The following is a 12,179-nucleotide window of genomic DNA, read 5'->3' on the forward strand; positions in this document are numbered from 1 at the left end:
TGCCGCCACGTCCCTGTCTGTCAATCAGCGTTCACATCTCCGCCGGGGACGCCGGGGACACCCGGGCACCGATATCACTCCCGGGGGCTGCCCCCTTGTCTCCCGCTTTAGAGCAGTCTCCGGGCAGGCGGGGGGCACAGGGACCCGGGGGAGCGTCCCCGCGGGGGCGGGGCAACACTGGACCCGGCCCTCCGCCCCCGCGGGGACGCGCGTGATATCCGCCCCGAGCCGTCACGTGACCGGGATGCGGAAGTTTTCCACAGGAAGTGGGGGGTGCTGCTTCCGGTGTCGGCAGGGCTGGGGCGCGGAGGCGGTGCCGGTTGCACCGAGCGCTGGGGCCGGGGCCGCGGCCGCATCCCGGAATGCGAAGAGACTCCGAGGCCCGCAGGTGAGGCACGGCCCGCGGGGGGGCCATACTGCCCGCCGCCCTTCCATTCTGTGTGCGCCCGCGCGGGGGCGGGAGGGCGAGTGAGGCCTTGCCGACCGCCGCCGCCTCACGGCTCTCCTCGGCGGGCCGAGGGGCCGCGGGCGCTGGACGCGGTCGGTTCTGGGCCCTGTGCCATGCAGGGCTGGTAGGCGGGGCCGGCACCGCGGAGGGGGGTCGGCACTGGGGCCTGGCCAGGCTGCAGCCGGGGCCTGCGGCGGGTCCCAGCGGCGCGCCCGCCGCAGCCGGCGCTGCTGAGGCGTTCTGCCCGGGCAGGTGCGAGTGATCGGTGTCTGCTGAAGCTCTGTGTGCAAAGAGCTGCAGTGACTGCCTGCTGGCACTTCTTAAAGTCATTTTATTTTCAAGCAAGTAATACGTGCCACATTAGTTTCGCTCAGTGTTACAGCATGGAGACTATTATTTTTTTTTTTATTAGTTAAAATAGACTTTGTTATGAGCTGGGATAAAGAAAATGCAGAAGCAGAATGGATTGTAAAAGGAGGAAGTGAAAGCTCTTTGGAAAAAGAAAGTTTTCTTGGCCCGTGTGGCTTTACTGGAAGGAAATATTTTACTTGTGTTTTGAAGGCTTTGGTTTTCATGAGAACTTAAAACATATAAAACTCTATTCTCACGTGGAGTAGTTTCTGCGGTGGCATGCTGAGCCCTCCCGGAAAGATGGCATTTTAGGTGAGCAGTAATTATATAAGATAACTGTCTGAAATACTTAAATAACGTTGTCAAGTTATTTTAACCAAAGCAGAAAGAAAAATTAATAATTGAATTGGCAGGTGTAGTATTCCATTACTTTCTGGAAAAAACATTGGTAGCTGATTGGGTCTCCTAAGTGGATTGGTTGTATGGGTACATAGCAGGCCTGATGCTCTGAGGAAAGAAGCTGAGGCGTGCTGAAGACTCTAAATTTAAAGGTGATCTTCTGTTGTTATGTAGGTGACAACCTGAAGAAGATGAGCTGAACTGCAAGCTTTTCAGAGATTCCTTTTCCAAGGAAGTAATTTAAAAAATCTGCTGTTTCTAATATTCCATTGGATTTACTAAATCAAGAACTATTCAGACTACTGAACAGTTTATATCGACCGTTATACAGAATGTTCTTGGACTAGCTAAAAGTGGTGATGTGACAGCTAGGTTATAAATGTAGGAGTGTTCAATCCAGATTCCACAGTTACACTTGAGATATGGCAGTTTGTGGTAAATCCCTTCTGGTGAGTTAGTTACTGTCCCTAGACTTTTTATTTCACTTGAAATGTGGGGAAATGGTGCTGTTCTCTGTTTTGCGCCTTCATGTGAAAATTTCCATATACTTTTGGGAACACATCTCAAGAAACTTGTTCAAGGATATGCATAATCATTTTCAGCTTGTCAAATACTTAAAGCAAGCTGTGAAGACTGAAGCTGAGGACTCTCTAAAGACTAATGTAAATGTGTGATGTAAAGGGCTTTCTGCTTTCATAACACTGTTATTCAAAGCACATAATAGTAGTGGTGTGCAAGATTTGCAAGTTTTAGGCTGTTTCCTCAGCTGATGCATCTCGGTTGCTGCCTCAGCAGGATGCAACTGCTCACCCGTAATTTATGTGAAGCAGTATGAGTAGGGAAACTGCCTTGTGCTACCAAGTGTTTAAAAAAAATAAAATAATGACTAATCCTCATCTTAAATTTGAGGGTCCCAAGGTAGTTGGTAAACATCTCAAGTTAAACTTGTTTCAGCCAGTAAAACAGTAACAGTTTATGAAAATGTAAAAGTGAGTGTGACTACATACAGCAGGTTACAGCGCTCAACTACAAAAGTTTCAGTCATTTGACTGTCCTCCCATGGGAGCTTTATTCAATCTTTTCAATTCCTTCCACTACCCAGCGTTGGAAATTAGCATGAGATTTGAAGAAGGAAACTATGATCAAAAAAGATACCTTTTTTCTTTTGATGATGTGATTGTCTATGGTTACAAATGGGTTTCATAAATAACAAGTTATTCTTCCTGGTTGGTTTTCTTCAAAGACCTTTATAAGAGTTGGATTTATGCCATGCTTCTAGTGAAAAATTAAAAGGAAATTTAAGAGCATGATTTTCACAGTTCTGCAGAAGATGCCAGTTTCAGTGTTTACATGGAGCTTGGGCTTGTATTTGTGGAAAAGTATTGGTGGCTGTCTGATGCCAGTGCTCTTTTTTTCTGTGGAAACCCTTGTCACCTTTATGGAAGAAAACAGGGGATGACCTGTGTTCACTTTTGCTCCATGTGCTTGTCATCCTTCTGTAGCTCTGAAACTTTGGAGATGGAACACTGAGTTTTTGGGGGAGTGGGGGAGAGATGTCAAGAATGAGTTGGAAAACAGATCAAAATTGTAAGGAAGGGATTATGTAATCATGAGCTGTTGATTAAACTTTGAGTGATTTACATCATCACTCCAGCATAGTCTGCATTTTTTAAGCAAACACTGCTGCTTTCCCTGCACTTAGCAGTCATATGTTTGTGCCAGCATTAAGCACAGCGCAGCAACCGAGCCATTTCTGTGGGTGCTTACGCAACTGTGTGGGAAATGCTGTCGTTATTGTACGAGCTCTCTGTAGCAGGGATTCAGAATCAGATTTTCCCAATGTCATATTTCCCTAGAAGTACTTTCATTTCAGAGTCCTCCAACTGCTTGTAATCCAAATTCTATTTTTGCACCATATTAAAAGAGTGCTTTGATTCTGTATGTATAAACTATCTGCTAATTTATTAAATATTCTGTCTCAGGTGTGCAGCCCCATCTGTTAAAACTTTGGCACTTTGCCACTTAGGAGAAAGAGAACTTGACAGAGGAAAACTACTTGCTACTCCATGGCTTTTCTGGAATTCCTCTGTATTCAATTTACACATTATCAAATTGAAAAACTGCACAATTTTAACTTACTCAGGATGTTAATGTTCATCTTTTGTAATTGTATTTGAATTTGTCTTTAATCACAGTAACATGCAAATTCAATTTAAAATATAAAATAGACAAGAATTATATTACTGCTTAAAAGACTGTTAGCTTTGTAATAAGACTTCTGAATCATGTGGGAATATAAGCATTAAAATCTGTGAGCTCTTAACTGAGCTTCTAGCATATAATTGTTGCATTGTTACAAATATACAAGGTACGTGCAGAAAAAATTCTGTACAGCAGAGATATCACTTTCCTGATTAACATTTTAAATTCTGTAAGGTTTTTCTTAAAGTAAGGAATGTTATAGCAACATCTGAAAAAGCTCAGAATTAAAAGATTGGATTATAGTCCTGCAACTGTGCAAGATATTGCAATTCCACCTTTCAGTTAATAAAAGGACAGGGAAATATCACTAGAAGAATCATAAGCCTTATTCTCACTAGGGTTCTGTCTGTGCTGCCTTTCTCATTGAATGAATCGATATGTTGGCCTTTGAAAACTTCATTGAAAGTGGAATATTTTGTGAGAGTACAGTCAGTCTTTGTTGGGGGATTGATTTTGTTGGCAGTTGAAATGCAGAATCTTCACATGCTCTTATAAATACGCTCAGAATCTTCATATGCTCTGGGAGCTCTCATGCTATAATTTCATCAAATAACTGTTTTTGTTATCCTAAACTCATGCTTGAAATCCTCAGTCTATCTCAAGGGGATAGTCTTCTGTTCGTAGATCCTGCTGTAGTGGATGGGTCTTCTTGGACAAAAGAAACACAAGAAAATGTGCTGGCATAGCAATTCGTAGCCTCAGTACAACTTTCAGAAAAGAGAGGAACGAGGTGGGGTGGGAGAAATAGAATTACAGCAGTGACATAGGTGCCAGAAAGTGTTGAGTTCCGTATGAGTCTGCTTAAGTGTTACTTGTTAAAGAAAGAAGTGTAGAAGGAAATGGGAAGATCATCAGCTTACTAAGCAGAATTTCTGATTTTTATTTTTTTTTTCCCCCCCTTGCAGCACAACACTAAATTTGTAATGAAATGGAGTCTGGGTCAAGCTCTTTTCGAGTGGAATTTCCAGATTTTTCTAGCACCATTTTGCAGAAGTTAAACCAGCAACGCCAGCAAGGACAACTATGTGATGTGTCCATTGTAGTTCAGGGCCATCTCTTCAGAGCCCACAAGGCTGTTCTTGCAGCTAGTTCACCTTACTTCTGTGATCAGGTTCTCCTGAAAAACAGCAGGCGAATAGTCCTGCCTGATGTGATGAATCCCAGAGTATTTGAAAACATTCTTCTGTCTACCTACACAGGTCGGCTGGTAATGCCTGCTCCAGAAATTGTTAGTTATTTGACAGCAGCAAGTTTCCTTCAGATGTGGCACGTAGTGGATAAATGCACGGAAGTACTAGAGGGGAACCCAACGGTTCTGTGTCAGAAGATGAATCATGGCAGTGATCATCAGTCCCCGAGCAGTAGCAGTTACAATGGCCTTGTTGAAACCTTTGAGCTTGGGTCTGGAGGACAGACGGAATTCCACAAAGTGCAGGAACTAAGGGATGGTGAAAATGAAGAAGAGAGCTCTAAAGATGAACTGTCATGTCAGCTGACAGAACATGAGTACCTTCCCAGTAATTCTTCAACAGAACATGATAGACTTAGCACTGGGATGACAAGTCAGGATGGTGAAGAAGGAACTAGCGATAGTGCAGAGTATCAATATACTAGACCTATGTACAGCAAACCCAGCATCATGTCTCACAAGCGGTGGATCCACGTGAAACCAGAACGATTTGAACAAGACTGTGAAGGTGTTGATAATCCGTATGATGAACACCAAGTTTCTGAATCCATGAATGCCATTCAGGCAGATCATTCAATCCAGTCTTCAGGTGTTGAAGACTTTCATATAAGTGACAAAAAGATGGAAGCAGAATTTGATGAACAGGCAGATGAAAGTAATTATGATGAACAAGTTGACTTCTATGGCTCATCTATGGAAGAATTTTCTGGTGAAAGAGCAGATGGAAATTTAAGTGCTCACAGACAGGATCTTATGATAGCAGCAGGCTATGGTGAAGGCATTGAAATGGCTACGGGAATTAAAGAAGAAACGTCCCTCACTGGATTCTCACATGCTGATAAGCTGTATCCTTGTCAGTGTGGTAAAAGCTTTACACACAAAAGTCAGAGAGATCGGCATATGAGTATGCACCTTGGTCTTCGACCTTATGGCTGTGGTGTCTGTGGTAAGAAATTCAAAATGAAACACCATCTTGTAGGCCATATGAAAATTCATACAGGCATAAAACCATATGAGTGTAACATCTGTGGGAAAAGGTTTATGTGGCGGGACAGTTTTCATCGGCATGTGACCTCTTGTACCAAGTCATACCAAGCTTCTAAAGCTGAGCAGAGTACTACTGAGATGAACTAAGACATTAGTGCTTACATTTATTTAGTAGAGTAAGAAAAATAAACTAATTATGCAAATGATGTCTGGTACTTGCTATTGTAAATTCTCAAAAAAACCTAAGTTTTAATGATTATGCTGGTATAAGCAGACCAAACTTCTTATTTTCCACTTCAGTTTTCCAGTATTACTCCAAGTGTTCAATGTGTGAAGTGCAAATGGTTTACCTGAAAGGTGCTTGCAGAATGAGGTCTGTAAGGTCTTTGTGACATGGATTGTAATCCCAGCAGTTAGAAACCCTGTTTTTATTTCTAAGTCTTTCTAACTTCACATAAAACCCAGCTCTAAATCGACCCATATCCTGCAAATGCTTGTATGAAGGAGGAATTCAAGTAGCCCTCCTTAATGATAAAAAGAACTAGGATGGTCAAACCAGGTTATATGATTCACATTTTAAGGAAAAAAAAAAGTAGGATACCACCTCAAACTGGAGATTGCCAACACACTTAACATGCATCATTAGGTAGTCTACATCATTAAATAGCCTTTGCTGTATTGCTTAATGAAAGGCTGTGTTGAAGATGGTTTGGCTTCCTTTATCTGTCTTCCATTTTTTGTCCACCTTCAGTAGCACAAATATCTAATTTTCTGCTGATTTCTGATTAGAGTCTGTAAGGCACTTAAATATAGTTGAGCACTATACACATTTCAATCTGTATTAAGTATAATTTGTCTTTGCTTCTCTAGGGTGTAATGCTGTATGACTCTTGGCTTGACTTGGTTTTGATTGCTACATCGTGAGAGCTTCTAGAAGTCTGTGCAATAAGTCTGTCTTGTCAAAAAAAAAAAAGTAAGATGTAACATTTGGAACTTATCCGAAATAATCAAAAGTTTAAGCTGTGGTTTTCTGTTTCATGGCTTACTACAGTAGCAAGTACCAAACTCTGTGCGTTCATGAATTTACTTTATATTGGTACAAAAACTTCTTTGAGAACTTTTATCTAGTTTTAGCAACCCGTTCCAGGAAAATGATTTAGTCATTGATAGGTATTTATACTTTTAGTTCTTGACTCTTTGAATTTTAAGAACTATAATACAGATTCTTGGTACTGAACTACTGTGACTGGTTACATGTGATCACGAGCAGCCAGAGTTGTTTTACCTCTTTAAATCACGTTGCTTGTGGGGAAAAAAGATAGAAGTATGGTATTTGGATCTATTAATGGTACTGCAGAACATGGTACCATGCTCATGTCCGAAGTCTGGATTTTTGCTGGGAAGTGGCACTTCTGCTATATCCTGGGCTCTCATTCTTGGGACAGATGGAGGAGTGTTTGTAGTTCTGAGAGATGCTGCCAGCTCTGCAGGTAGAGTGAATGCATCAATTGTAAAGGTGGCAACAGGATTTTGGGGTTGAAAGCTTAATGCAGTCTTATGCAAAAGCAATTAACCCTTCTTTGTAGTTTACTAAAACATATTATAAAAAGGAAAGAGCCTTTAGAGCATACACAAACTATAATAAAAGAGGTGGTGTCCAAGTACAGTGCTGGTAACATGGGGGGTGGGGGAGAAGTTAACCAGCATCAAAGGTCTAAGCCTGTCTGACCCCAGTTTATGTATTAGATACATATTAGATATGCAGGAAAACATACTTAAACAGATGACCCTGTATGGTGAAGCAAACACACACAAAGATAATTACTATTTAGATGCTTTTTTGAACTCCTGGTTACAAATTGTCTGAAGATACAACTGGACTGTATCCTGAACATGAATGTCTGGTACAAGGTGGGGGTTTACTACTCAGTGGGCTGTAATTACTATAACTTCTTTTCCGGCATTCTACTTATAAACTTTTAAATTTTTTTTTTAAGGGGCTCTTAATTCTTAATCTTCTGATGCTTCAGATATTTTTCATACGGAGTTTTGTTAAAACAGATATTCCCAAATATGATGAACCCATTGCTGGCAATGGGCATGAGTGGTCAGCACCATAGAGTTCCTGTTCTTAGCACTTAATTGAACTCTACAATAAACCTCGGTGGCCATATATAACCCTTGTAATCAAGGTAACTAAACAGGGATTTACTCACTAACACTGTAACCTGCTTAATGTATAGAAGCACTTTGTATTTAAAAAAACAAACAAACAAAAACAAACCATAAATCTTTATGTTTTTTAAACTTAGAAATTATATTCCCTTTATGGTTTGTTTCCACACTGCTAACACTGTCTTTTTTTAATATTAAAAAATAATAATATTATAATGCTTGCCTGTTTACATGAGTGTAAAGGAAAAGGTTCTTGCACTCAATGGCCCTATTTTTCCATTCTCCAAGGCCTTACTACATACAGGGTGTCATTTCTGCAAGTACCATCATCATATTTGAGGGAAGGTATTGTCATACTCATTTCAAGAATGACCTTGTATATTACATTAGTTCTCAACCCCTTTCAAATTGTCACTTCACTGTTGCATGAAAAGGTTAAGGGTACCTCTTCCCATTTAACCATAAAAAGGCTGGTCAGAAACACCAGGCTGAAAAAAGCAAAACATTATTTCTGTTAAACCTAGACCATCCTACAGAGCTGCCAGCAAAACTGTTTCTTTTACCAGCTTGGAATGACTTTTATATGGGACGCTTCAAAGTTAAGCATTACTCCTATTTGCAGTTAGAGTTCTTTGAAATAAAGCTTTAAAATAAAATGTACTGCGAGAGACACTTTAAAGGTTTTATAACAGGTCCAGTAGATCACATTATAGAACCATGTCCTTTTTTAATGACTTAGCATGAATAGTAATTTTTTAATATTTGCCTATTACTATTTTACCCCATATTAGTACATTGTCTTGAAAGTCCAGCAAATGTTGCTCCACTGATTTTGTAGCACTAGGCTTTCTGATGTTAATTTACATGAAACTAATTGATTGCAGGAAAATACTGATACAATTGTTATGAGATCTAGTTGGGAGGATTGATGATTTAAGGGAAGCTTGAGATACGTGTCTAAAATCCTTACTTTTGCTTATCAAAGGCAAAACAGTTGTCTTGTGGTGGTTTTCCTGAATTTAATTTATTGCCCTTTGACAAACTTCTAATCACTGATTCGGGTTATTAGGAGAAAAAGATAACAAAAAAATTATTTAAACGCTTAAGGAAACACCTTTCCTCCCCCTTTCCCAGGCTCAACTGAAGTCCAGCACCCTCAGACCAGGACATCTCCCTGATCTGTTTCCCTTGTGTTCCCCGAGCGCTGCACTCACCTGTGCTGTTCCTGTAGTGAAGTGACAGATCACACAGAGGGTGGGCTCATGGGTGTACTGGCTTGTCCGGTGTGCTTCACTTCTTAGTGGTGTCTTCTGCTGCTCTGGGATAGTCGGTGTCAACTGCTCATAGTGACACTAAGCTATAGTCCCTTCAGGGATGTGCCAGTTCCAGCTTGGGTCTCCTGTGGGCCTCAGTTACTCAGAGGTACCTTTGAGCCAAAGTGCCCTCAGAAGTGAGTCTCTTCAGACATGGACTCTGTCCTTCTCTGAGTGTCTCCATTCATGTCCTCAGTGTCTTCTCCAGGTGTTTTCCCAAGAGCAGCTCTTCAGTTCCCCTGTATGTGTTTCTTCCCCAGGAGTACCTTCTCATGTGTCTCCCTGCACCCGTTGCCAGCAGCTGCCACTCTTTCTTAAATATGTCTGAGCAGAGGCACTGTGCACACCTCTGGTTGAAGTTCTGGTGTGAAATGCATCGTTTACATCAGTTTCAGTGCAAACTGTTTTGACCAGCACAGGGCAGTTGTCAACCTCCAGCCACATGTCACCTTTGCAGCCCCCTGCTACTGAAACCCTGCAGTTCTGGCCGTGGGGAGAACATCTGCCCTTGGTTTCTGTGGCCAGTCTGGCCCAAACCGCCAAAACAGTAAACCAAGATCTGTCAGGCTCTTAATCTTTTCTAATGGAGTGGTCAAGATACAGGAAATTATTTCTTGTTAGTGGGGAGGAGGGAAGGGATACATATATATATATATAAAAAGTGAATGCATATGTATATGATAAATTTCATCGATCTTCCCTTAAGCTTCATCACCTTTAATAATATGGCTTAGAAACATTTGTGCGTTTTTATATTGCTCACTGTTGGCTGTAGTAAAGCGAATGTCTTCTGAAAACCAGAACCATTGTGCACACAGGAGTCTTTCAGAATGTCCTGCTACTGTGAAGCCATTCATTTTCTATCAGTGGTAAGAATGCTTAATGATACTACAGCTAAGTTCCTTTTCATTCCACTTTGCAACTAAGATGTTAATTACCGTGGAATCTGTGTAACTGCTATTCTGAAAAATTCAGCTGTTTGCAGGGTTAAGATCTCTGTTCAGTTGTGTATCTGACCTTTTTGAGGAAGGAGATTCCTATTTCACACACCACTCTTGGGGTTTTTAGTTTGTTTTTAAACAATACCTTGTTTTATGGGTGAGCAGGTAGACTCTAGAAGGTACTGTCAGTACAACTTTTGGTCTTAGCGTTTTTTTCATCTGAGGTGTTTCTGGGGTTGAGAAACTGTCCCGTACCAAAAGTAAGATAGATGATCAAAGGCTGATGTATTGGGTTTCTCATTATAAAAAGAATACTGATGTCCCTGTAGTATTGAGTCTGAAAAAATGGAGGCACTTCAGATCTTGTAATCCCAGCTTTTGCCTTGGTGCCAGAAGGGCGACCTGTCTCTGAATTAGGAGAGCCTACAGTAGTATTTTGAGTATTTTGCTTTAACTGAATTAGAACCTTTCTCAAGACAACAAAGGAGACTTGGGGTTTTTTTGTCATTTAAATGCTTCATTGTATAGCTAGGTTTCTTTAGCTATAAGCTGTGAACTGTCAGTGCCCTAGGGGAAGATGCTGGAGAACAAAATGGTATATTTTTAATGTGATAAAATTGTAAGTTTCGATTTTTGCTTGAAGCCTGTGTCTGTCAGTTGCTGCTCCCTTTCTTTTTTTAAATTAATTATGGGTTTCCATGTTTCTTCCAGAAATGTAACTGTTTATGCAAGTCAAGTGAATCTTCCTTAATGAGCTATAAGTTTTTATTCTAAACAAGTCATTTATAATAGTAAATTTGCATATCTTGATATTTTGTGAGATGTTATGCTTGTACTGCAGAGGTTGGATAGTTTTGTCTATAAATATTGCTGTCCTAATTGTACAGCATGGTTTTAACTTAATGTTACTGTTCAATATTTTCTTCTTATAGAAGAGTCCCATGCCCCTTTTTTTGTATAACATGTTTTAATAAATGTTATCTGTCAACTTTGTAAATGTTTTCTTAAGCTTGAATGAAAGGAATGCATGTCTAGTACCAGTATTTAATATTTCACTTTTGCCAAAACGATAAGTGCTCAAAGTAAAAAAATCCAAAAGTTGTTGATTATATAACTTTATTAAATATATAAAGAAAAAAAGTGTATTTAGTAGTAATGTGTCTTCTTGAAACGTTGAGAACATGCCAGCCCAGCCTAAGAAAACACCAAGCTGATCTTTATAACACAATTTATAACACAATTCCAGAAGACTCCCTTTATAGTAGCAACCACTGCGTGTCCAACCAAGCTGCATTTGCAGGGGGTGCAGATAACATGTAGATTTTTGTAGGCTGTCTATGAAGGAAATTTTACACTATGGAAAAGCACGGGGATATTTTATACTGTGGAAATTTACACTATGGAAAAGTGTTGGGAAAAGTGTACTACGGAAAAGATTTAAGTTTGCAGGCACAGCCCTCTCCTCAATCCTGCGGAACCGTCACAGCTGAGGCTTCTTACCGGGCATCCCTAGGGCTCGCCATGGAAACCAGAAGCCAGCGAGCTCTCATTTATAATTCCTGGAGAAACGGGGAATTCGTGCACCGCGCTCCTCTGTTCTGCAACGACTTTAAACGGAGAGGGCCGTACGCCCCGTCAGGCGAAGGGTCGCCGGAGGGGACGGGGCCGGGACTCCCCCTCCCGGGGGAGCGCGGAGCCGGGTTCCCAGCGTCATCGCTGACTCCGCCGGCATCATCGCCGGCGCCACCCGCCACCGGTGCGCGCTGAGTGCGCCTGACGTTACGCACCGACTGGCGGTGAGGGCTCTCGGAGCGGATGCGCCTGTGCGCGCCGGCCCCCCGGTAACGCTGACGCTACGGTCCCCGCCGCGCAGCCGCCAGCCCGCCCCGGCCCTGCGGCCCCCGCAGCCCGAGCGCCGGCCGCGGGGCGGGCGGGCGGCTGATCCCCGGCGGGGCCCTGACGGCGCTCCCGGGCCGCCGCCCCGCCCCTGCCGGTTCACGTCACCAGGAAGCGGAAGCGCAAGCGCCGCCAGAGGAATCGGTTCCGGGTGCGAGTAGCTGTGGGAGCGGGCGGGAAGCGGCGGTGGGAGCGGGCAGGAGACGGGCCGGGGCGGG

At 42.2% G+C, this 12,179-nt stretch overlaps 1 protein-coding gene across 2 annotated transcripts; it reads left to right on the forward strand.

The window, feature by feature from the left end:
* Positions 1 to 250: 250 nt before the first annotated feature.
* Positions 251 to 11,210, forward strand: ZBTB43 (zinc finger and BTB domain containing 43). 2 transcript variants are annotated; one of them, XM_014942980.1, is made up of 3 exons: positions 251 to 388; positions 4,366 to 5,595; positions 6,507 to 11,210. In XM_014942980.1, the coding sequence occupies exons 2-3, from the start codon at positions 4,389 to 4,391 to the stop codon at positions 6,521 to 6,523; spliced, it is 1,224 nt and encodes a 407-aa protein (XP_014798466.1). In that variant the 5' UTR covers positions 251 to 388; positions 4,366 to 4,388; the 3' UTR covers positions 6,524 to 11,210. The 2 variants fall into 2 exon arrangements, with proteins under 2 accessions (XP_014798466.1, XP_014798465.1); XM_014942979.1 differs by having other exon boundaries at positions 4,366 to 11,210.
* Positions 11,211 to 12,179: the final 969 nt, after the last annotated feature.

This window comes from Calidris pugnax, unplaced genomic scaffold, assembly GCF_001431845.1.
Source record: "Calidris pugnax isolate Ruff unplaced genomic scaffold, ASM143184v1 scaffold102, whole genome shotgun sequence".
NCBI lineage: Eukaryota > Metazoa > Chordata > Aves > Charadriiformes > Scolopacidae > Calidris > Calidris pugnax.